Here is a 27180-nt window from a genome sequence, read left to right as displayed (position 1 = left end):
CATTACTTACTATGTTACTATTACTCATTCGTTCCATGGACTATTATCCTATAGAAAAGAGAGGAAAAAAAAGGAAGAAACTAGCAGGATGCTCACGATGATTAAAACATTACCACACCTGTAACTTGTCCATGTCGGATTCGATGGAATGCAGTCGCATTTTATACTCGGCAATTTCGCGCTCGTGTAGCTCCCGTTCTTCGTTACGTTCCTGCTCAGCACGATCGCGTTGAACGCGCAGTTGAGCTATCTGTTTCTCTTTGTCCTGTAGCGCCTCCTCAAGACCAGTCAGAGCTCCTTCGTTGGTAGAGTGGTGGGCCTGGATGGCCGTCAAGCGCGCTCTAGCCATATCTAGCTGATTGTCCTTCTCCTTTAGGAGTTCGTCCAGGTTCTCGATCTTACGTTGTAGCACGTTGATCTTTCTATCCTTGATGTCCATGTGGTCCCGAAGTTCTTGAAGTTCCTGATTGAGATGACTGCGCTCCTGGTTTGTAGCCATGGATTGTTGAGTCCTCTTTTCGATCAGTTTATTCTTCTCCTCGAGACGCGCACGCAATTCCTCAACCTGTTTTGAAGTTTAGCAAACAAATGAATTCATAACAAAGCCTCTGAGTAATTTACAGTGTAACTAGAGAATGCCTAATACGAGTTTCAATTAAAGCAAAGCTTCAAACCTAATTACAATAGTAGAACTTTTTATCCTTTTTTAAACAAGCTATATCCAATTCAATTAAGCATTTATTCAGCTCAGATGATTTGGGGGAAGCAAAGCAGGCCCTTTACCTGACGATCTTTGAGCTATCGTCTTATAAACTTGTTTTGGAGTATACGTTCCGAAGAGCAGAGGCGAAAACGATACAATGTTGGAGCTAATCAGGGCTAATGAGCGAGTAAAACGATGTGTATGAGTATCTTTGTTGACACATTGACGAGTCGTTTGAGGTCAGGGTTCGTACGTGGCTAGCAGGATCGTATATTTTTTAAATTGCTTTTCAAATGCAGCATCTTGTTTTTCCGTCAGATCTGATAGCGGTAGCGGTTAGGCTGCAAATGGCTGTCATGAGAAAGTGTTGGCTTCGATGGATCTCGGTACACTTCACTGGTCGATTCGCGTAATGCTCGCAGAAAGAACCTCGAAAATCTGGGTTCTCGAGATATCCACTAGCTCTTCGAGTGTAAAAGGCTTTGTCATTAGAGAATGTTAACAAGTGCTGCTTATTTATTTATTGCAGAGGATAATACAGTCTGCCCAAAAGGCATCGATTGTTGGATACTACGCAACTGTGAAAGTGAACGTTTCACTATTCGAATATATAATTTAAGAAACGCGATCATGATTGAAGATACAGAAAACCCCTATTCACTATTTTCGGAGCGATCTCATCGTCATCGTATCTGTTAACGCAGGCTGCAGTTAGCATCACAAGCTCTCGTTCAAATTAGTTAATACCCAATATCTACGTAACACTATGCTGATCCACCTAGCCGCCTATTTGCTTTCAATTTATAGCCTTTAACAGTTTCGTTGTTGTATTTGAAATTAAGTGATAGTTTCAACAATAACTCATCCTTAAAAATCCTATTATGTTATTAACCTTTAGTGCATTAGGTTGAATAAAATTTCACAATGATTGTTTATGTTCATAGTTTCTTTTTGCAATTTTTCCTTTGCTGGTGGTCAAATGTTACGTGAAGGGTATTATTAATATATCCATAGAAAGCTCTTCGTTTACGAAGTTCTGCCCTATAAGACCCTTATCGCCGTTTTGTTAAAATCGCGGGGTGTCATATGAGGTAGGCACGGATTTTTGTCGATGTCAAAAAGCTTCACAAGCGGCTTAGGAAACTGGTTTTGCGTACAATGAAGATTCTAGAGGTAACGGAAGATCAAAAAATAGCTAGAAATTTTTATTTGAATCAACAAACTTCTTTCAGTCGCAGAACTTGACGTTTATTCGGGCTGTAAACTAAAGGCCTAAAATAGATAAGAAATATACAGCAAGAGCTTTATAACTGGGTGCACGATTTAAGAGTGAGAAGTGTAAGTAAGAAGTGACATCTTCAACCTAAAAAATGCATTCCACTTTAGTTTGTTCATGTTAGACGCAGACTGCCCTCGCCGAGGCACTAAGCCGCTGTTGAAACTGAAGTACAGAGTTAAATTCTTGCCCACGAAGGCCTTGTCCTGTACACAAACCAAGTGTTCTGATTTGCTCATAGCCTTTTAAAAATGTCGAAGTTGCCATGTCTGAAGTGTGAAGTGCAAAGTTTCGTGATTCAAACAAAACAGCATGCTTGCAGATAGCTTTTCAACGCTAAGCAAACAACAAATAAGGACAGAAATCTGACTGTAAACATTCATTTACCCTTTTTATACCCCCTTGCCTAAGGATAAGGCCGAACTGATGCGGATTAGTCTAGTACGTACGTCAGCTTGCAGCATGTTGTGATGCTCCTCTTTGGCGCACAGAGACTCCTTGAGCACAGCAATATGCCGCTGGTAGTCCTGATGCTGCTCTTCGAGTGTTTTCATCTTCGCCCCGAGTGCCAAAACCTCCTGCTCCTTCTTGTTCAACTCGAGTCGCAGTTCTTCCACCTGGGGCGCACCAAGAACGAAAACCACAGAAAGGTATTTATAACTAGAAATGCGTAAAGCCAAAATACTTTTCTTATGATTCGCATCATTACCTAGATGTGTTGTTTTTGTCGTTGTTGAAATTATATTCATCGAATGTATAATCTTTGCTTGCTCTCACAATGGTTTTTTTTCCCATTGTGTGTACGTTGACGAGTCGGTCCGAGCAACGCGTACTGCTAATCCGTCACGTCAATGACCTCTCTTTGACCCTTTATATTGTTATTTTTACTCATACTGTACTGTTACTTATTTAGTGTGACAATTTTAATCAGAATCCGCCCGGCCGAGATGCAGTGTTTATGAAGTTCCGAAAACGTAGGACTGCGACGGTCGTATATATAATACAATACGTCCGATTTAGCGGTCTAGAATCAAACACATTTACGTGAGTGCTAATACGTTATTTGTTTACTACAACGAAATATAAAATTGGCAAAGTGATTTCAAGCGCATGGTGAAATTGCAAACAGCGTCGATAATCGTCATATTGCGATATATATATATATATATATATATATATATAGCGGTGGCTATTCTTAAAAAGTGCTATCTCGATGACGTACATTTATATAGCCGACATCTGCCTCGCTTGCCTTGTGGCCTCCTGGGACACTATAACAACGTAATTGCATGAGGCGCTTGATACACAAATACCCCATTGCTACCACCCCATTGTTTTTGCCGACGGTTCTGGCAGCGGCGTGGCCTAATGGAACCGCACGCGTGGAGTCGTGTTGTAGATAAATAAAGTCGTCAATCTCTAGTATTTCCGAACTGGCCTAATCAATTTTGATGCTATTGCTATATTTGTCGTTATTGCTAAGGCCTAAATGAAAATACATAGAATCGGACAAGGCGCTTTTACAAAATTTAGTAAATAAATTGTCCTGACTGCTATTCCGTTTGCTGCGGACCTGTCACATCTAATTATACAAGGCCAACTCTTGAAGGCGTTATAGGTAATGGAATTATTCTGAATGAGCAAAATACTTTCTTCGGGTGCTGTACTTGTTTATAGAGTAACGTAGACTAACCAAGATCCCTTCTCAACATGCAAAACCAATCGAACGCCATATTTTCACGCCATATTGCTCTTATTTTAAGCTGCCTTCGCTGATTTCTGACTCGAAGGGATGCAATCATTTTTTTGTTTTGAAATAACCTCCTTCTTTCCGTTCCATTCTTAAGACAAACTCGTAGTTTGTCGACTTAACAAAGCACGACTTTTCTCCGGCAAATTATACGCTCCTACTTGCGAAAAGATAACCTTATAAATAGCTTAGCACACTTCCAAGCACAGATCTGTTCTGGACAGATTTTTGCACTAAGGTCCAGATCGAGTGTAAAGCTTGATGTCTGCACATGGATATACATCACTGTACACAATCGGAAGCGAATACGTATGTATATGTGCTATTTAACATTGGAATTGAATTCGTACTTTAGGATAATACAGAGATGATTTGTACTTTAGCAGTGTCGATTTGGATACAACGTTCAGAAGATTTTCTGTACAGGCTCTTCGTGGATCTGTAGCCATTGGGGTAGTGGGTAGTGGCTTTACAGAAGCATCTACCCTATACGAAAAGCGGTCCTACTGCATAATAATCATGTATGCCGCATTTTTGTCGTATTATATTTTGTGGTGTTTCTGCATCTACAATTCGCTTACTAAATTAAACAAAGATTTAAAACAAATTTAAAACAGACCTGAATAAAGAACGAGCACCTATTCTGCAAAATCGGGTTGGTGAAGAGGACAGACGCAGAAGGCTCTATCCATGGACCTTGATCAATTTGATCGTCGTCTAAATTCGTTGTCAAAAAATTCACATGCCTTCCAATGGGGAAGTTCACGTAGCCGTCTGCAATGGAATGATGCATCGAAATGGTGCGCGGAAGGGCGGTCGTATGGTGACGATTTGTATGATTTTGAATCGAATGGGAAAGAGCCATAGGCGGACGCGTATCATTATCGTTATGGCTTGCCGCCGTGTAGACGAAGCCGCTATCCGACAAGATGACAGGGTCGCTGTTGGAAACTCTCAGTACAGGGTGATGACCTACATCATTTCCAATAGCCAACATGTGACCGTAATTACGGTCGGAGTGATGCAGGCAATAGGAGTGCTCGTTTGACATTGGTTCTCCTGCTGATGCTGCCCCCGATGAAGCCGATGTTTGCGGAGGCGGAGTAGGAACCAAGCGGACGTCTTTGGATATAGGTCGGCCATTGAGGTTGTGTGCAGCTAGAAACAGTTGCCGGGAAATAGGATCCCGGGACATCAATTCGAGTTCCTGCTCCAGTGCATTAATTCGCGCGTCCTGTGTAATACGAGCAGGCGTCTTGTCAGTTATTGTACGGGCTTTGTAAACGGTGGAAAGAAACAAAATAAAAAGTTTCTGAGGGAAGCGGAGGAAGATTCATTATAAAAACAATGTGCTAGTAAGATATGGCGGCTGGTAATGCAAAGAAGATCTATTTATTGACTTACAAGTGGAAAAATGTGAGTATGATAGCATTAAAATGTACACTTTTTTTCAAGGGAGACGCGCTGTAGTTTCAGTCGTAATACATGCTTGATGACAATAGAACGTACACAACGAAGTGTCAGGAGCAAAAGAATTGTTTTTAGTTGCTGCTAAGTTCAAGAGTACCATAATAGTAATGTTTTATAATTAGGCATATTGCAGTGAACGACGAGTAAAGAAGTTATTTGTTGGCTGAGTTGAGATGACCAATGTGATTATTTGGGACCTTAGTTTCGATGATAGCCTCTAACAGCGCGATGTGATCTTGGATGTTTTTTTCCGCGATGATCACTTCCTGTCGGAGTAGCCTAGGTTCTCTGGGGACTGCAGGTGAATGGGGGGAACTTGAAGAGCCGGTCGAGCCTCCTGCAAGGGAAGACCATTTGACACCCGACTGTCGTCGCAGCTTTGGTGTTTGTGTCTCCCGATCAATAAGATTTCGTTGGCGGCTCTGATCTTGATGTGGCTGATGTTGAAATGTTCTTATCGCTGGTGCTGTAGCATAGGAGACCGTTACAGAGCAGGGGTCGCACTGTGTAAGTAGGGAAAAATCGTTGAATACAAAAATTTAAACAAAAGCTGAAACTATATTTGAATACTGTACAATTATGATAAATGTGTTCTTCAATTCAGCAATAATTCAACTAAGATAGTAAAATCAAAAAAATATTCTAAGAAAAATGATGATAAACAAAAACGCGCCACAGGGCTAATCTCACAAAACAAATTCAGATTAAACCGAATTTTGCGAATTCCAGAATGAAAAAAACAATCGCTACTAATTAACGTTATTATTCGCCGTTTTACGTAGAATTCATTGCATTATATACACAATGAGTACATATTCCGCCAAAAGTATTTTCAGTCAGGAGGAATGGCTTTTTATTGTTTTTTTCGATGGAGGACGAACTTCTAAATTGAAGGTCATATCAGCTCCTCTACCGCAGCACGGAACATAGCAACTTTCCGGTCCAGACACTCAGGGCTTGTATCATCTATGCTGTAGCACTCGAATGGATTAACCCAACGACAGGGGTATATTCTGGAAAGCTGTTATCCCACTGCAGCTCTTTTAATAGGCTAGTGTTGTGCTAATGATACGAAAAAAAGGCGTTAAGAAAAAGAAAAAAAAAAGGCGTGTGCGTCGGTTATGTGATGCAGGTAATCACCCTTTTGTTGTCTAAATGCTTTAAAGATAATTAACTTTTAGTAAAAATAGTACTTTCGGTGGCTTCAAACAGGTTTGCTATACACTGCATATTGCAGTGAAACATTTTAAGTGGAAGATTCCATCGTATCCTGAACGTCGTCATTGCTACGAACATGACTGACATGCTCACGACGTCATACGTTTGCCGTTCCCTCATCGAGAGGAAGCAAACAGAAGTTATGTTGAGACAAACAATAAACGGGTTCTCATTAGTAGTAGTAGTAATACTGGATGCGTTAAGTAGTTTCGATTTTTGCAAAAAGGATCTCCTTTCAACTAGGGTTAAAACGCTAATTAGCACTATGATCGGTTCACTGTGCAGTCGCTGAATTGAAAACTCACCGTTCTACAATACTTTTCAAATTTGTAAAGCCGGCTTACACATTATTGACAGCTATTTAAAAATGATTTTGTAACGAAACATACAGAACGGGGCCTTGTGACTTGGGATAGGTCGTTGAGAAGTAACGTTCGCTTTCAACTTAGGCACGTGAAACTTGCGATGGTTTAACCATCTACGTGTAAATAAGCGAAAATATCTGCCGCTTAATAATAAATGTACATATGAGCGGAAGAACGGTTGGCATTTTACTAATTTACATTGATTGCAAAGCCGAACTATTTCATGGCAATAATGAGGCGAAAAGCATAGAACAATTGTTGTAAGATGTGTACAAATTTGGTGGGCATCCAAAACTGATGCCCAACCAAAACGAGCAACTGGTTTGCTGGACTTCTGACGTCTGTCGTGGAAGTAAGCCTGCAACGAAGCTGAAGGTGTCAACGTTGCGATGAAACGGAGTCAGCCATTGCGTTAGCTCCTATGCCATGCTCAGCAACCTATGGCAATATAAAAATGATTAACCATAAATGGTGACTGAATTGGTAATTAGGCAGGCGCTATTAAACAATCGGGAACAAAATTCTGTACTTTATATATATACACTTTATATATATATATATATAAATGCAAAATATATAGAGTATATATATGAAATACACAAGGATGAACTGGTCAAACGAAGCTAGCTGTTCAAACGGCAGTCTGCGACCTCCTTTTTGTGTCTACTAAAGCTAACCATGTTGGAAAGTGTTTATGTCATATTTCGTTTTTTTGGTATATTCATTGAATTATTTTGCAAGTCCGCATTGAAAAATCTGCGTCTAGTAGTAGTTTAATATGCCGTTCTACTAACATTTCAAGCGACTCCTAATGATATGTCCATAGTGTTAATCTGTTTATTTATTCAGGTGAAAACAGAAACCCATAGGGAAAGCATGCCTTAAAAATTGCCTATGTGAGATAATTGATGCCTTTTTTTTTTTTCCTAAATGTAAAATACGTGGATTGTATCTATTTACATTACTTTGCAGGAAGTGTTCTGAGAACTTCATAGCTTAATCTCAATGTAACCACTCACTTGCGCGGCCTCTTTTTCCCATTTCTAATATCGCTGACAGCTATCTAATATCTTCCTCGTTCTTTTCATTTCGGTCTCTGCGAAAGCCACACGTGAGGCGTCTGGCGTAGCCAAGAAAATATGAGGTTGTCCCAAGACGACAAAAAGCGTCCAAGTTCAACTTTTTTTTCGTCCGTGGCTGCAGAGATATACAGTTAACTGCTCTCATAGCAACGATTAGGTACCTTTACACAATAATCAATATTTTTTTATGTCTCGTTAACACTCTCACCTATTTTCTTCATATCAATAATTCTTCAAAATCGCCCCTTTTAGGTAAAAACAATCAAGGACTTAGCCTTACTAGAACTCTAATGGGAATGGGCCTTGCTTAACTTACCTGGGATTTCTCCAACAGAGCCGATCTTGATTTTCTTCAATCTTTTATTCTCCTGGTTGTTAATCTTTGATAACCACTTTTAAGATTTAAATCACCGCGGCAGTAAGCTTGCTAGCCACGGTTACCATAGTAACGGACTCAAAAGATAGCTTGGACCGCCATTTTGAGGATACATAGTTAGCCGCTCAAAGATTTTTTCATTAAAACAAAAAGTACTGTTCTTCTGTTGCTTAGTATAATAAATAGTGTATACTTGGCGCTAATGAACGTATATACGACTTGTAGTGTAAACCGGTTCTCCTGGAACGTTACTATCGTGCTAGCATTTTTATCCTCATTTTGCTGTACATGTGGGGTTACACAGGTTCTGTCGATAGGTCATTACGAGCGCAATACGAAGTTCTACTTATTAACAGCAGATACATCTAACTATTGAACTGGATATCCGAGTTGCTACACAGATTTGTGGCATGTGTAATGAAACCTCCGTACAAATTAACCAATAGGAATAAAGCCGACCGGAAATCTGTATATTATTGCATAGTATACATTCGAGTTCGATTGAAACAAATACTAGCAGGAATAGATAGTTATTCTGATTTTAGGTTTATTAAAGTAGAGCAAGCAAATATTTGAACTGCATTCCCATTAACAATAAGAGTGATCGACTGCTGTCTCTCACGTTCTTCTGTTAGGCGTCACGAGCTGATAATAAAAGCTGCACTATTTCCTTACCTTGCTGTGTCAGATAGTATGAGATACTTTATTAATGAAACTATCATATAATAAATAGTATGACTGATTTTGGCTACCTAACATAATCTCTGCATAATAATGACTATAGATAGGTTGCAGGGGGTCGCTTACAGGTACCTGTTAGTTCCTCTGGCTCTACTTAGCAGAGGTCGAAAAGTCCTGTCAAATTATGCTCTAAAACCTGTAACATGTAGACTGTTATATATGTCAAAGCTACGAGGCTGGTCCAAACAAAAGGGGGGAAGGCCACTGTTTGAATATCTAACTTATTGCTATATAGAACATTCCGCCGAGCTGTAGCTCCAATATAAACCACAAACGATTTATGACAACTTATAATATCAATAAAACTACGTGCAGCTTGAAATAGTAGAGGATACCACAAAATTTTATAGGAATATGAGCGTTTAGATATTCGTGCTAAAAACCTTAATTGAATGTTGCTTTTACCTTTGAAGTCACTTAACACGGATTTGATGTAATTGTATAAGCCATCATATTGTAGTATACGACTGCATACACAAAAAACGGAAAAGAGTGTTTATACTGACCTGTCGGTTCTTGCCCAGGTCACCCCGGTCCTGATCTCTTTTAAGGTTTTCTAACATGGACTCGAGGTGCCGGGTGCGGGCTTCCGCCTCGATGAGTCTCCCCCGAAGGCGCTCGTTCTCGATGCGCTGTTCATCGAGAAGCTGGGAGCCCACACCCTTTGACGACTGCAGCATCTCCATCAGCTTCTTGATACTTTCGTCACGGGCGGCTAGCGTCTGTTTCTGCGTTTCTATGCGAAGTTCTAGTTCCTGCAAAGCGGTAGGAAAGTATGCAAACGCCTTAACTGAGTATGTGTGATTTGAACAAAAGTGCTGCAAATGACCGTCCCAACAGATGTGTTTCCGTATTCTAATTCAATGGGAGTACAGCAAATCCCACGGCACTTGTCCTAAATAGCATGATTAACACAATTTCTGGGTGTGTAAAGGATTTGTTGCTAGAATAATAGATTAGCAGTGCATGCTAAATAGTAATTAAGTTCATAATAATATAATTAAGTTTGATTGTTCTAGAAAAAGTCCTTGAAAAATATTTGGTTGGCTGGGGTTCGTTTTGACGTGAGATTCAGTCCACTGCATTTTTATCTTGTTTTTTGCTTAAATCATACAATCTTTGCTTACTGTTTTGGTATCTTTTCATTCTGTACGCGACCATATGTACGTTCAACGCCAGAGAGCTCAAAGTCGAAAGGATCCTAGCCAGTTTCGAGCTCAGTTGAATTGATCGCACGGCATTTTCGATATTTCCCTTTGGAAAAGCTCTCGCATGATTTGCCACCTACTGTTACAATACAAGCATGTCTCTGATTAGCAACACGGAGTGCTACACAAATATTTGATGGCTCTCCTCGCAATTGTAGAAGGCTATACGCGAGACAAAAGCATACTTGCTAGTATAGTGATCACAACCTGGTAAAACCGCCTTGACGAGTCACTGGTTAAATTCTTTCTTCCTAACAATGTAGAAGCTGCAAGTTCTTTTCGGAAATGTTCATGCTAGTCTTCGATGTCGGTCAATGTCTGTTAATACTCTCCAAGATCGCATTATGCAGTAGTCTTTGTTTTACAAATCTGGAAGCAAGCATTATTTTCTTATAGGAGGACATATCCCACCTGCGATGCAAACGTGAAATTTCAAATCTCGAAGAACGGCGACACCAACCAAAAAAAAAGCAACTTCAGGAATAATCTTTTATTTCAGATAACACAATCTATTATTTGAAATTTTTTTTCATAAGTACTTCTGTATAGAGCCTGATAACGTTGGCGTCTGTTTTATAGATAATAGCTACTTGTCGTAGATGTGCACCTAAAGATCTATCAGGAGGCCCCAGAAGGACATTCTGCTACGGACCATAACCTTGACACTGAAATTGCGGCTGGACTTTTGTGATTACTGAGCGTATTCCACTACCACTATGCAGCGTCTGGAAGATGAACGGAATGAACAGCATTTCTGCTATAACCTCTGGATGTAGTTAAACGGTTATTTTTGATGGCTCATTTTCCCGAAACAATATAGTGGAAATAATAGAGATGTCTAATATACTCATCATTGGCGTTTATCATTGTTGTATAACACATTTATCTTCCCCTTCGCCAGGTACCTCTACTAACGACAATACGAAAGTATTTTTACAATAAAGGAAGAATGTCAAAAATGGACTAAACAAAATACATAACAGTGCTACGACTATGATGTTCTTTCCTTTGTTTAAGGGATGCGTCCTTAACAATGAACCTACGTGGTATAGGCTCTGCATCGGGTATAGGAACAACTTTAGTTCGACTTACGGAACGGGTCCTCAGCACTGAAACACGGTAGAGATGACTCGCTGAATAGCGAACTGTTTCATATTAGTTCTTTCTGCGTGTTTATTTTTCTATGTTTCGGCCACGATAACATCCATTTTGCATCTATTTCAGCCGTTCGTTTGTCCTCGTGTCAGATGAAGTACAGATAGGCGGGCTTTTGCGGTAGACGAAATTCATTATGGACCCCCATTGGCTAGCGCCATTTCCGCTATCAAGTACACGAAGCGGTTAAAACAATGTTATCTTGAGAAAAGTAACAACCATTTATAAATATACTGCTCCGCCTCAAGCAAGTCAACAGCTTTTCGGGTACCAGAATGCTGCCTTCATCTAGCTCGGTAGACCTGTATGATCTGTACTATCTTTGCAAGTGGAGAAATTCTTGGGTAGATCTGGGCCTACATGTATCGCTGAACCGTAAGTTGTTAAGACGAGGCCAGCTGCGTACCCGATGCTATCTCTTCCCTTACGTTTCATTGGATTTCAAGGTCATTCCGCCCGCATATAGTGGGCACAGCTAAAAGATATCAACAATTCCAAACTCTTCGTGTCGAGTCGATAACCAGTCACAGGCTATTTACAGGTTGTCATACATAATAAAATATAGTTCACAACAAGTTGTATGGCTCTTAGATTAAAAGACAAGACATCACCGCACTTCCGCGCATTTTCTTACCCTCGAGGGTTGTCTGAATATATTTATATTCTTACTCTATGTATGAATATAATTAATGATACAAGTATTACAGACGGGAAAATCGGTTCGTTTCGCCTATGACAAGCATAAGAAGAAGAACAGAATAGAACAAAAATTGACACTTCCACATCGGAATGCTCACCGAGAAAGGAGCAAACAGATCGGGTTGTAGCGGAGGCAGAAATTGGGTTGATTCTGTGGTCTTCTGTCTTGGATAACCCAGAACAGCATAGCACACATATCTACACACGCGTGTCGCAAACACAATCGTACGATAGCTATACTAAACCTCTTGGCTATAGGTATGTTGGCAATTTGCAGAATTCTCTTGCATTCCACTTTATATTAGAAACTTGCCCTTACGGCGGCTCAACGTTGAGACCCTTTTACCTTCACATTACGTACGTGTGCTTTGAATGTTGGACATGTAATATATATCATACGTTTACGCTGCAGTGGTTGCACTATCTGTGACAGGAAATATTGTTGAACTGCTTTAAACTAGATCAAATTACGATCATCTGGCGTTGATTCAGGATATACATGCATGGCATCAATACACCGGATTCAATCTGGTGTATTAATGCCATCGCAGGTCTTGTAATAGCTATAACGATTGGAATATCAACCTTTTTATGTCAGTTTGCCCATAGTGATCAATGTTACCCTTAGAGTATCATAGAGCAACATGTGCTTAATGGTGGGTCCTGTGATAGGTTAACAAATCCTGTGTGGCGGCAATACTATGACGTTATATTTGGGACTTGCGTCTTTGAAAGCATTACTGTCAAAATGACTATCTGGTAAGGGTTGCTTCTGGCCGGAGTAGGTACCGCCATCGTTTCGGTCTTCTTTCTGTTAAAACAGGCACATTATTTCTGCCCGTATACTAAGTCCCGGTGAAGTAATGAAACAATTTTTGATAATTTATTGTATTTATGAGGCCGACAAATAGAGTCGAACGATTTGGTCAAGCCAGTAATTTATGTATACTAATGCCGTTTTTGTGGTACGAACAGTCCGCATGTCGTATGAATGCATTGAAACCACAGATGCTGTTTTTAATTTTCTATCAAAACAAATAGGACAAGTAAATGCAATTTAATTCCAAAGAATTAAGACTGTTCCCGATTTGATCACTATACTCTGAGTAAAAAACTCCGTCAGTTGCTCTTGCGTTCGCGCGCCGCACTCCTTAGCTGTAGAAGCTGTAGAAAGCGGCAAACATGGGAATAATTATGTCGTTCTCTATAAACCATTCCGACTATTGTTTTGTAAAGGTAGTAAGCCGGTAATGCTCGACAAGAGATTAAGCGATTGGCTGTGAAAGATAACAGAATACTTAGCCTAAGTAGGTTAGGACTCTGCAGGGTGTCGTTCTGCAAAAGCCTGGTCCGGCGTGTCTCCCAACTTGCGGGTCTGTCACTTCAACTTTGAATAAGTGGCACCTTCTCATTTCTTTCTTTATTGGTCGTTGGGCGTCTGTAATAATAGTGTTGTTGCGCTAATTCAGCATAGCCTTCTCAAAGTCTTCTAGGTATCCTTGTGTTTCTGGGCCCTTGGCAGTTTGTAAGTGCACTTCTTTCAGCGTTGCAGATTTTCCATGTCGGCCTACCTCATGGCGATTTCGTCAATAGGCCCACCTGTCCTAAGGTGCTCAATATTCGCTGGCCACACCGTCGCACTTTTTTCTGCCTGTTTTTAGTTAAACAAAGGTTACACACATTCGCTGTTCCAAAAGAAGATACAGTGTGCAAAATGGCTGTCTTTCGATTGTAGATTAGGATCTAATTTATGTCTCACGAATAGACAAACATAATTTTCACTGGAAAATGCTTAACGGTGGATGCAGTACAGCCACCACACGTTTAGCCTGAGAAGTGCCACAGCAAAATACCGTGGATAGCACTTCGAGGACGGTAGTGGTACATACGAATTTTCTTATTATTTACTTATGTATTATTAAGAGTATCAAAACGACCGTCACTGGCAGAAGAGTCCAGTAAACCATCGAGAGCCACTTCTTTGAGCTACTTACCATCACAATAATGAATCAGAATCCATTTCAAAAACTACCGGTACCTCTGTTTTTCAATAAAGTGCAATTTATTTGCGGCCGAAGGCAGTAATAGAACAAGATGAACATTGCTACGATGGAATTGGACACTCTAATTTCTATTCTTCTCTATGGAGGGCCGCTATTGTGTCATCTTTTTTTGAACTTATCTTTCTTTATTACCCAATAGCGCATACTGAAGTAGCAAGGTCCAGGTTGCTCAAGTCATGTATCAACCACCCAGGCCGAAAAAATCGCAGTATTCATTGGGAACACAGATATACATATATAGATAGACAGACATCACGTTCTGATTCCCAAAGATCTACGACACAAAAACGTCAGTGTCCATTCTTCAAACATTTTACAATATCTAGGTAAGAACCGTTGAAACTCCTCAGTACCTCACCCTATACGTGCATATTATGTCGATATATATATATATATATATATATATGTATCGACAAATAATCTATATAATAATAATAAACACCCGAAAAGATTGTAGCAGCAGGTAATGATAAAAGGTTAACATACATTAAATTGGAAGAGTTCCCTTCATTCTTTGCTTCAAGGAGAACTTCCTGCACTCTATGGCACGATTACTTTGATTCTGTTTTGTCCTCAAAAGGAAATTGCGTACGATATCGGATACTAGCAGAAATACTACGCTGCATCCGGTATTAGGTTTATTTACGATATACGAGTTGAATGAATATTTGATTGAAATTGATACTCATTTAAGATAGAGCAATTTTACATTGAGCAATCCATCGTTTAGGGATTCATGCAGCGTAAGTGTGAGTTAAACCACAGAAGTTAACCATCTCCTCACACGCATATGGATACGCCCAAATAGTAACCTGGGCGCATAAATACAACTGAAGTTGGACATCTTTGAAAGGTTCACGAGTTGTGTCGAGGCACTCGTGTCGAGAACGGTAAGTGTATACATGAGTATGTGTGAGAACAATCGAGAAAGAGAGAGCATTAAGGAAAACCCTTGAGCGCTTTTGAAAGCCTTATGTCTGCTTGTGAACTCCAGGTAGAAAACAAGTCCAGTCATCCATCCATCTATCCATCCATCCACTGAGATATTTAAGTACTCAATACGATACAGTTATCGTAGTTGTCTTGAGAAGCGCATATGGACATTAAAAGATTCACCGTCTGTTTCCTAGCTGTGATGAATAACTGAACTGTTCACCATTCTCAACAAGAGGTCCTGCACCTAAACACCCTTATGTTGGCCTCTAATATATTTCAATGACTATACGGTGGCGGAAGAACCAATAGTACTGGCTGCAGGTACAGAGGAGAAAAGACACCTTGCACGGAAGGAAGGCCTGACCGTTACTAAACCGTCACCGATCTATTGCTAACTCTACCTCTGAGCTCATGAAAGAGGAGATATTGCGTGCACGAACACCCGTGTGATGTTCGTGCACGCAATATCTCCTCTTTTACTACACAAACAAGCCTGCCTTATAGACCGCCTTTAGGTATTTAACGTCTATGGTAATTTAATTATCTGTATTTAACGGTCCTACGTCGAAAAATAAAAAAAAATTGGAAAAGAAGGTGTTCAACTGACATGATGTCTTCAGGTGAGTACCACAATATCGTAATAACAGTATCATGTGCGTAGTGTATGAAGTTCTATCAACCGTACCATCTGATAATGACCTACCTTGATGGTCTCCCTTAGCAGGAATATCTCCTTGGTCATGTGGTCCTTTTCAGCGTAAAGTGCGTCGAGGTGCGACTGCAGTTCCGCGTCGGGGTTGCGCTGCATGTGAGCGATGCGAAGTTCTTCCTCCAGCTGCCGGATCAGTGCTGTTTGTTTCTGCTCGGATGTCGGAAGGCGCATCAGAGAGTGGCGAAGTATTGAAGGCGCATGGCATTTTTAAGATTCGTTGAGTGGGTTTACACCGTGCAATAACAGCCGTGTCACATGCAATGTAAGCATAAGTTAGTAAGTGTCATTTTAAACTTTACTGGCTTCTCTCTTTCAGGAAATGGTTATTAAGTGCGTCAGCGGCAGCATCATCCAGTGAACCAATCTAGTCACCTATCCACACACAGACACAGAAGTCCGATGGATATAAGTTGTTTGCGCGTGACCCCGGTCATCTAATTGTTCTATAGCCTTCACTATGTTGCTCGTAACTGTGATACTTCCGATCTTCAAGCCGTGAATGTATAAAGCGTCTAAATTAGACGGATATAGCCAACGTTCAGCTGCTGAGGTCGACTGGCAACAAGCGGCTTAGACATCTTTGCTATCATGCTGTAACACTGCTACTAGTCTAATACATTATTACGACAGTTACGCCTATAAGGGAATAGCTGTCACATACTGTAAGCTCATTGTATAATCCGGCCGAACTAAGTGACGGACAGGTGCCAAGCAAGCGTCAGCCAGTTACTTTCCTTGTCATTACTTTCTTAATCTCCTATACATTCTTGTTAATCCCTGGTTGCGAAATCTTATGATAGAATGAGATCTTGTGGTAGCAACTTTTTCAGCTGGGATCGATCACAACTTTTTTGCTACCTGGTCCACGCAGTCGACAGAGTTTCAACTAAACGGCTTTGCGCTGACACGACTGTCTGCATCTGTGCGTGGTCACTAGGACAGTATGTAACTATTGTTTGTGGGCCCATCTCTACTTTGCTTTATACTAATATAGGAGTATTGCGTAAGGTTACGTTTCGACTGGTGCTTATGATGTTGCCGCCGCTCGACACTCATCCCGCTATGTACGTACTCCTACTACTATTTCCCTGTCTCCGATTACTATCCATTGGGTTGCTGCTGCCCCGACAGCGGACCCTCCTTGACAAGCCTCGCGACTTATTTGGTTTTCGCTGATTATGTCGCGGATCGTTCTTTTCTAGCTTTTCCCAACCGCGGGGTCAGGGCAAGGGCGAGGTCCGCAGTGACGGGGGTTACCTTTGACATGTATGAGGGGTCTCCCAGGGCTGATGCTGGTCGTGGGGCGACAAGATTGTTCGTAAGGGATGAGGGGTGATTTGTATTGGTCTGTCTGCCACTGGCGGTTTGTTGCTGTGAGGTTGTGGTCGTGGCCAAGGAGCTGTTCGTGCCCAGAGGGTGTCCCAGGGCGGAGGACGGCCGCGCCCGGCCGAGAGCCGAAGCAGGTCGGTTGAGGCTCAGCGGCTTCCTCAGCCCATCGGAGAGCAGCAAAGAGTCGCCAAGCGCCCTGCCCACGCCGGCGTTGCCTACACCTATGCTACCTGGCGTAGGATGGTGATGGTTAAGCTGAGCTGCACTACTAGCTAGCCCAAAAGAGCCTACTACAGAGTGACTATTACTGGCACCCAGGCCGCTACCGAGACCGAGGCCAGGGAGGCCAAGGCCAGCGCTGCCTGGAGGCGCAGTCAGCGAGGTGAGCGCCTGAAGGCGGCTCGAAGGCCGAGATGAGGAGCTCCCATAGAGACCCGCCGAACGCCCGAGCAGCGAACTTGCCGAGCCCGCAGTCTGAAGAAACAGCACACGACGCCCCATCATCGCCATGATCATCATCGCGTCAGTCATCAGTGTTCCATCGCGTTGCGAGAGTTAGCGCGCGAATCAGAGAGACAAAAAAGACACAAGAGAAAAGAGAGAGAGAGAGAGAGAGAGAGAGAGACAGAGAGCAATTACCAATTAGAATTAGCACAAGCACTGGGCCTGGTGCTTTATTGCTCCCGTGTGTCATGGATCACGAGCCCCCGATCCAGACGGTTGACAAAAATCGCAACCTGTGTGATCTAAAAGGAAATGAAGTACCATATAAAAGCAGGGTCCATAGTGCTTGGCAGATAGCCATAATGGAGCTTCATATCGGCCTATCACCGCAATTAGCGCGAGTTTCGCGCCAAGCTAAATAAACCGTCACTGTATCAGTGGTACCCCAGTAGAAATTTAGACCACTAGAATACGACTCATGCTACATCGGACCCAACCATGAAAGGGAGAAAACAAAAACGCTAACGATACTGTAGGAAAGGAGCAACATCTGGTCCTAAAAGAAGACGAGCCTTCAATGGCTCCTTGAGCAGCACTCAAGATAAATGGAGTACGGAAACAAGGGCGGAAACGAGCGAGCAGACGACAAACTGCGGCACGCATAATATTTGCTCCGCCGTGGATTTTAGCTGCGCATCACCGAAAAGTGTTTGCGAGAGGGGAGAATCAGATGATCGAATCGGCTACGAAGAATTCAAAACTGAAAGGCTGGGGGAGAAGACTAAAATCAAGAATTGACAAAATTATTAAAAATAAGTGGATAGGAGAGGAACTTGGTGAGGCCTAAAATTAATTCTACGGGGACGCTTCTAAGAACGATGCCCAACGTGTCCTGTGGAAAGATCATCGAGTGCCTCTTGCAGGTTTCCGCGAGGCCTTAATTCTATGGTCCTTTGCTAGCAAATTCGAAAAGTTTACCGTGAGCATTCATCACATACTCAAGAGCTGTTTTGATTTTAGGCGATGTAAAAAATGCTCTATAATACCGGAAAAGCTGAGTATTAGGTAGGAACAATAGCGATACTATAACGTAAATTCAATCGCTCACTATCGTCAACAGCCCCCAACTAAAGCCTGACCCAAGTTTCAGAATGAACAAATCAGTGACATCAATCAACGTAACGTTCTAAACATAATTGAAGACACCAAATTTAATATGTAGTTAATAACAAAAGTACCAATTACGGCAACTCGAGCGGGTCTCTGTGTGAGTTTGTTTCTAGAGTCTTTTGAATTTGTTGATTTATTTGCTTGGCAGTTTCGCACTGTCTACGATGCTCCCATAGAACAACAGACGTTTAGACGTTAGCAGTTTCGCATCCCCAGCTATCAACTTTATACTGAGAGATTAGGGAGAGTAACAGTGACCATTATAACAACACGGATAATAATCTTTAATCTTACTAGGCTAAGTGCTCTACCCTGACCAATAGGACCAACAGCGATAGCAGCATGGGATAAGATTTACGTTCGACCTAAATAGGTCATTGAAGGACAGGCGATGAGCTGTCCAAATATGTACACAAGCATGATTTGTCAAGGGCGAAGCTGAAAACAGACCTGAATCTACTCATACGTAAGTCGGCTTACCTGAAAGGAGGCCAGCCACACCTCACAGCCCCCTCAACAACAGCACGACAACAACAACAGCCAACCCACAGAAGACCACCCTCTCTTTGAAGAAAGACGGCAACAAACTTGTTTCGATAGCACTCGGAGACAGTAATGTGACAATATCTAACCATTGACAAGCACAGCATCTAAAGAGCTGACCAGATTACAGCTCGCTTTTCCTCTATAGTTTTTTTTTTCTTATTTTTATTTTTATGGACGACAGTGGAGTCGGCCGCCAAATGGCTCGCCGTGTCGTTGGCGTCCATCTAAGGACCACTGATTACTGAACTGACAATCGCAGGCCAATCACATTGAGGCGGTACAAGTATCTGTGAACGATAACCACCAACGCATTGATATCATATTGTGGTGTCAATAGTCGACAACTGATTAGACGACCTCCGTCCAATCAAATCAGTCGCCGAGGGATCCGTGAGGGCCAACCCTCGGAAATCTTAACAATGGACATCTTGAGAGAGCTACTGGGTTCATTCCTTTACTTTTCTGCTGTGTCTGAGCGGTGCAAATCGAAAACGAGTCGTAAACAAATCAGTGAAATAAGGTACATACTCGTTAATGCACTGACTATGGTAGAAATTAAGCGGATGATGAGAAATACTAAAAATACGTGCGGTTTATTTCTCAAGATGGGCTGCAGGCCGGAGCAAAACATGCACAAAGGACTCGGACGTAATGATAAACAGTTCTCATTTATCGCATATCATCATTCTCCAGTCATCTATTTAATATTCTATAGCTTAGACTCTTCGGGCTAAGACAACCTCGATAGTTGGGCACATATTGCCTTTTAATAAAGGCGTTGCGGGAATACAATAAGAACGGCTACGATGCGGTGAATTACCTACGAAGCAACTGGAGCCTAACATTATTAGAAATACCTTTTAGAGCTAATTTAACGTTTGATTAAGGAAATGTAGGCTTAGGGTTTAGGCTAGCTTGAAAAAAGGGCATAAAGCAATAAAACATAACCGAAAAGGCCATTGTTCTTGGCATCGACCTGTAAAGTAACCAGCTCCGAAGCCTAATTTCACTTAGTGGCAATAGTTGTGAGGGAAACTGACTTGAGAGAAGTTTTATACCCAATGATTTCTTAGATTATATATATATATAAATTGAAACGCCGCCACTCTCACGTGTTAAGTAATGATAAAAACAAGAGAAATGTTTCCGCATAGATAGTGTTATAACCGTAATAACGAACAGTTGCTGTATATAGATGGCTTTATATAATGCCCGCTTTTGGTCCTATGGCATTGTATTTGATACAATATATTGTGGTAGAATGTAGAGTGTCTAATATCGTGTCTGCCATATTTCCGAGCGCTCCAGTTTATTTCCTCAAGTTATTATAAAATTCGATAACTTGTGCTCTTTAGAACAAGCAAGCGCAGAAGCGCTGGAAAGACAATCTCTTGGTAACTTAATTGTGGGTCGTGTCCAGAGGGAGCCGTCATTTTTACGCTACTATGAATACTATATAATGTAATCGATTACTTCACAATGGATCATATTCAGCGGCAATATAACTTAACTATTACGATGAATTATTATAGGGACGCTATAGGTATACTATGAACAAATCGATGCCAAGAGATGCTTCTCTAGCTTGAGCACTTTTTTTTGGTTGCACAGGAATGGAAGTAGCTTTTTTCGGCAACACTAATTGAGTGCTACTACATTAAGCTTTACATTGTTATATACTTGCTTTACGTCCGGAGCCAGGTTGCTAACTTTAGGTTCAATTTTCGGCGCTTGTCTAGACGTAGTTTAGATCGTTATTACTATAGATAGATGATTTAGAAATCACTCATTATTTGACTGGCGACTACGTTTGTACGAAAGTGGTTACGGGTAGTTGTCTCAGCCGACAATAAAGAAAATGATGGATCTTGCGACTCATAGCTAAACCAAGCAAACCTTCTACACACGCACAGCTGTCGCGAACACGCTTGATGAATTAGAGGCTTCTCAGGCTCCATTAAGGCTACACGTATCCATTGACATCGGTAATAGGCGACTGTCTTTGTTAGCAATAATTCTGTCCTCAGATAAATTGGTAGCAAATAATCAATTTTAATTCCATTGAACGCACATAGTAGTACTGCGTTTCTTCGAAACACTAGCGTGTGCGTCTCGCAGCTGCCGTAGCAGTGAACAGTAACTTGAATAGGTAAGTTGGCTTCAAGCAACGATGCTCATGTTTGGTTTATTATGAAGCTTCTACTTCCCCCGAGTAAGTCAAACGTTTTACATTAACCGGATCGTAAACTAACATAGCTGTTTAGTATATTTCAAAGATGAATATTACCATAATGATGCTTCTTAAAGACCTTTTTCTATTCGGTTCTATATGAAAACAATACGTTTAGGCGGTAACATCCGTCTTCTGCCTTCAAAAAACAATCTGATTTCATAATGGTCAGCATCATGTCGGCACGTATTGAAAGCATTGTGTCCTCTTGCTTGTTGCTCCATCATTTTTTTTTTATCATGTCTGAAGGATTTTTTGAACAAATGATAAATAAATGGGGAAAAAAAGTCTCGGTCCTTTCTTCTTGGTGATTTGTTTAGCAAGGCTACAAGATGACCTTTGCCCTTAGTCGTTATTTTCAATCCGAATACTTTAGTCATGTCATGCAGGAATCTAGTTAGCTGAATGTAGTGCCGAGGAGAAGACGACTTGCCACCTATAATATAAGTGCAGTAGGTAGAAACAGGTACAGTCGCATATGAGTCGGTGACCATCGTTATATTGGCAAGGCTGTTTGTCCTCTCACCTTAGCGCTGCTCCGTAGAGTCTGCAGCCAATAGGCAATCACCACCACGAAAACAACGCAGAAAGAATCATCGTTAATTTTGTCATATTCAATTGCTCGTTGAACTTCTGCGCATATTTCCCACTTTAACACACTCGACTTGTGAATAATCCACGTAACAGGCAAATGAACGTAGTACCTTAGATAAACACAGGCACTTGCTATTCAAATGAACGTAGTACCTTAGATAAACACAGGCACTTGCTATTCAAATGAACGTAGTACCTTAGATAAACACAGGCACTTGCTATTCAAATGAACGTAGTACCTTAGATAAACACAGGCACTTGCTATTCAAATGAACGTAGTACCTTAGATCAACACAAACTGAGATTGGCTTTTCATATTATCTCACAATATATATAAATACTAGTTGTCTGAAGGAAATTGTTACGTCATTTGTCTTCCATGAAAAGGCAAAGCAGCAACGCGTTATTGATCTGAAGAGCAAGGGCATAGACAACACGACGTACCAACATGTGGGCGCTCCAGGACGTGCCGCTTTCACCATTCGGAAGAGCTCCGGCCATTATATTTATTGTTCTTGGGGACGCTACGGGACCTTCTTATGGTTTTAGCGGTGCAGGACGCGAGCTGAACTTCATCGAGCGAGCTCCAGATTCAACTGACCACGCCGCGGTCACAGACGCATGACACAGTAGGCCACCGTAGACAAGGACGCTGAGGGCGCGGATGGCCGAGTTTGGATTCTCTGCCATCGGGACAACGATATGGCACAACCCACGTCAACCAAGAGACAATGTTGGCAGCAGTAGCAGTTGCTGCCAAGTTCCCGCCTAGGGGGGAGAGAGCACAAGTCGCTCTCCGATGCGACCAGACACTGAGATGATCGGAGGAACTCAGTTGTTACAGTATGGTGGTAGCGTTGTGGCGTCAAAGAAGTGATTATGTGCTTTTGAAGCTGGCACAACGAACTCCGAACGCCACCTCAACAGCGGATTCAGGTTAAATGAAGAGTAGGTGGTCGTGGGCCTTGTCTCAAATGGGCAAGACGTGCTAGCCTGAATCAATGTAGCGCGTCATCACCGCAGCAGACGTTTGCTAACTGGACGCTTGGCAGTCACTCACTCACATTCGATACCCGCTGCAATGACAGTTGCTGTGATCGGCAGAAAGACGGACGAGCAGATACAGCCATTGACTGAGACAATTCACTGCGGGTGACGTTTACGTTTGGTTCTCACGCGCTGTTCCTGACCACCGGGCCACATAGGACGTCAGGAGCTTAAACACCTCAATAAGCATTAACCGCAGAAGCGAAGCGCTTTGTTACGAACCAAAATCAAAGGTGACGGCAGGCGGCAGTCGTTGAGATGCTGACGCTGCTGAGGTTAATACAGTAATTGAAGGTATTGGTTATAAAGAACTCGATTGCAATTGTAGTTTTGTTACCGATAGAAGCTGAGAAACCTGTATTTTGGGTCATATATCGACGACTACATTGAAACGATATAAAATTATCGCGGTCACTATGGAGGACACTGATCTTTTCCCAATATAGACGTCAGTTCAATTTCTAAGTTTCTGAATGGTAAGCGTAAGGTTATTCATCGTTCGAAGCATTGTACCCGTTTTCGTATCGTATCCAAAAGACATTTCCCATACACTACATGTACAGTTAAACCTGCTTAGAAAGTAGAGTGCGTATTTTGTGTGAGAATACGTTTTGGTTTCATCTAAATCTAAAAGAGTGGTACGATGCGCGAAGAGTATCGTTGGGACTGAATTCGACTTCATATGGCCACTTCTTGCTAAAACATCCTGGAAGAGTGCGGACACTGGTTTCAACGAGGCGCTTCGTCAAGACTCGTCCGATGTGAGGTTTTCGACACCATTAACGGCGGTTGCTTTTCTATTGGCTTCAACCTCGAACAACAATAGCACACGGTTTTTACTGTTGTTCAGCTTTGACGTCTGCTCCATATATGTGTATATACATATATACTACATACACTTGTATGTGAGTAGGACGCCAGCGTTAGCCAAGCGTAAAGTTAAGTACAACGGGTGGTGTATTATAATACGCAGTAGCATACTAGCGTAAAGGGAACGTGAGCTACAATGCTCATGAGCGAAACAAACAGAATATTGTCATACATCCACAATGTACAAAAAGTTGTGCGTTCAGGTTTTGAGCAAAGCATCAAGCAATCGTCTGTCGGATGAGTTTCAGGTGAAGCTGCCCTTTAAAAGCGAAAAAAAAAAGATGACGGTTGAGTGACTATTTTACTAACTTCATAATGACGAGCAGTTTCCACTTGGGCTAAAGCGAAGCGGGTTACGATTTTTTAGGACCAACTTTACCTTGATTACTTATAAACAAGGATGTTGCCATAGTAATATGCTGTTCTGTGATCAGCATATAGAGACCTGGTTCTTTACAGAAGTGGGATCAGAAAAACGTCGTGCTCAATATATTATGCTGGTGCGTTACAAGGCGCAGACTCAGTCGGAGCAGCGTTTGAATTTACAATCTTCTATTCTACATGCGTCTATCAGCTCCGCATTTTTCCGAGCCTGCATTGCTGACTACCAGTGCGTTTCGAAGACTAAAAGGACACAATCTAACAAAATCCGCTCATTGGCCGTAAGCTTCATTTAACCAGGTAAAGGCATCTTGGCCAGACCTGCTGGCCAGATTTCCTGTTGCCGCTATCCGGTTGGGTAACAAAGGCCCTTAGTAAACAGTAGCTTCCCAGCTAAAGAACGTACGTTCTTTTTGCTTACACAAAAGCTTCGTTACATGCAATTGCGCGCTGTTAAGCCTGCGCGGTGCTCAACTTTGTTCATAGACTAGTCTGTTAAACTTGTCAGTCACCCTTTTTCGTCGAAAGAACAGCTACCATTCCCGCACTCGGCTTTCTACCAGTTCCAGTGGTTTTGAGGCTGTCAAAACAAGGAAGAACCAGACTTCTATCTTCTATCGGATAGCCACTCCAATCAATGCAAATACCAACAGGTACCGCTACGAAGGGATACTGGATAAATGTCAAGATTTAAATAAAAAGCTATTTATTCTATCGCCGTACAAATAATGTTTCGAAATGATTTCTGCATCTAGTCGCGACTTCCTTCTGAACAACCTTCCTACTGTTCGTTCGTCCAAGAGATAGTCTAGCATGTCCGCTGATTAAGATGAATGGTAGGGTCCCCAATTAACTATATTTGTTACAATGATTATGAGATCAAACGTCACCGTGCGATAGGAGTGGCTTACCTACTTAACGCGAAGTTTGCTCATAATCTCCGTCCATCAGTGATTGCCCATATACTTCAGCCATAATAGACGAACAAGGCCTCATAAAAATGTCGCAGACACCATCAGCGTTCAACCACAGAACGAACGATTTACGGATCTATTAAGGCCGTATAATATTTGCGTTGGGTTAATGTGTCGCCAGCTTAATTGTATCCAACCATCGATGTGGCCGTCTGCGAGTACCGCAAACCAAATTCGTTTTCCATCACAAGCCGCAATCCAAAACTATAATGACAACTGTCGTAGTTCGAGAGCAAAGATAAGCTGACTAATTATACGGTACCCGTTTATTTAAACTTTTTACTTTGTTCATTTGACTGAGGTGAGCAAGCATCGTAGTCTTACGTACGCCAAAGCTCAGATTCATTTCCGAGTTCAACATCTCATCCTCAACATATATGGAATCAATGATTCTAGCAATAACAGACCATTTACCGAACACAAAGTTTAAATGGTGAGCTGCCTCCACCGATGAAGCTCCAAGCTACAGCTCAGAATCGTGAAGTGCTCGAATTTTTTAATTTTCCATGGCTCCGTACAACTCGGCGTCTGAAAGCCCGAATGATGATACCTGAACGAATAATACGGGTTTCAAGATTACATTTTAAAAGCAAAAATTGTGCTATGATATGAAATGGCGCCATTTTGAAATGTGAGACTAACTTATCACCTAACATCTTCTATGAGATATCTTGAATAAAAATACGTTAATTTTTCTTTAATATATACGTATTTAAAGCCAGCGGTGGTGCCTGGCCCCGCAACAGACGTCTGGTTTTCTATATACATATACGACACTATTTAATCGATACCTAATATTTATGATTACCGTTTTGTTGTAGTTTAAAGCAATCAGATATATAAATTAAAAAAAAAAATAGATAAACCCATCTTACATGCCCTAGCCAAGTCGTTGGCGTTATCTGTCCAGTTCGATTACGATTGGCGGGAACAGTTGAATCACTTTAAACTTCAAACATTGACATGTTCGGACTAGTTATTAACTTGAGAAAACTTCAAAGAGCACATGTAGTCACTTTTTTGGACGCTTCTTTTAGATAGACATATGTCGCATGGATGTATTATTGCAAAGTCTCGTTTACCTGGTTCTGTTATAGTTGAAGCTCAACGTATGGTTTCCAGTTGGACGGATAACATTAGCGATTCGTTTAACCTTTATCAGAGTACGTTATCAAGATAATTTTCGTGTTTACGCATTTAAGTTGCCTTAGACAAAAACCAGCCACAGCAGATTTGAGACTTGAGTGTCCTAACGAAGCATCCCGTAACGAGGTTCCTTCGTACTCAAGGTGAAGCGAGGTTCAAGATGATAACGTAAAACCTCGAGCTTGATACTTATCAATTTTTTCTAATGTCTTCCACTTTAGACAGCAGCTCAACTGTTCGATAATGAAAAAATGTCCCTGAGTTGTTATTATTATATCTTGTCTTCCATCTAACGATAGAGTTCACTCAGCTTTATACTATGCGTTTACTATGCTTTAATGGAATAGACTTGATCGTATAGGTAGTGCTTCCTCCTTAGGACCCTCGTAGACACGAACGTCAGTTGCCGTACTAAATAAATGATGTGTCATTGTAGTGGTTTATTTAATCTAAGAAATAAATCAGCAACAATGCGAATTTTAGTGTGGTCTTTTTTTATTAGGAATAATGACACGTTATCGTAAACAGAAGCCATTGGATTTCACCTTAAACATCGCTTAATTACGGCATCAGTCTCTCAACAAAAATACTCAAGTAAAATTGAAGTGACAGAATATTTTTCAGCCATTGAATTTATCCAATTGGGCAAAAAAAAGAAATGCTATTTTTATTTAGTTCGAACCAATATGTCGTTT

The 27180-nt window shown here is 41.4% G+C and overlaps 1 protein-coding gene and 1 long non-coding RNA gene across 2 annotated transcripts in view; both read right to left on the bottom strand.

Annotated features, from left to right (window-relative positions):
* Positions 1–17602, bottom strand: part of brp (ELKS/RAB6-interacting/CAST family member bruchpilot) — a 60026-nt gene extending 42424 nt beyond the window's left edge. The window contains exons 1-7 of the mRNA XM_086973621.1: positions 17012–17602; positions 15746–15901; positions 9488–9736; positions 5397–5702; positions 4349–4963; positions 2429–2596; positions 119–565 (exon numbers count right to left, since the gene is read on the bottom strand). Coding sequence (XP_086829747.1) covers positions 119–565; positions 2429–2596; positions 4349–4963; positions 5397–5702; positions 9488–9736; positions 15746–15901; positions 17012–17602 — 2532 coding nt within the window. The remainder of the gene's footprint in view (positions 1–118; positions 566–2428; positions 2597–4348; positions 4964–5396; positions 5703–9487; positions 9737–15745; positions 15902–17011) is intronic.
* Positions 17603–18999: 1397 nt separating this feature from the next.
* On the bottom strand, positions 19000–25517 carry LOC147753793 (uncharacterized). The gene is made up of 3 exons (XR_015316071.1): positions 25277–25517; positions 22512–23381; positions 19000–22020 (listed from the first exon to the last, which is right to left on the bottom strand). It is a non-coding gene; the product is annotated as an uncharacterized LOC147753793 (long non-coding RNA).
* Between the last annotated feature and the right edge of the window lie 1663 nt (positions 25518–27180).

This window comes from Varroa jacobsoni, unplaced genomic scaffold (genome assembly GCF_002532875.2).
Source record: "Varroa jacobsoni isolate VJ856 unplaced genomic scaffold, vjacob_1.0 scaffold_226, whole genome shotgun sequence".
NCBI classification, from domain to species: Eukaryota; Metazoa; Arthropoda; class Arachnida; order Mesostigmata; family Varroidae; genus Varroa; species Varroa jacobsoni.
This window is presented reverse-complemented; position numbering and strand designations above follow the sequence as displayed.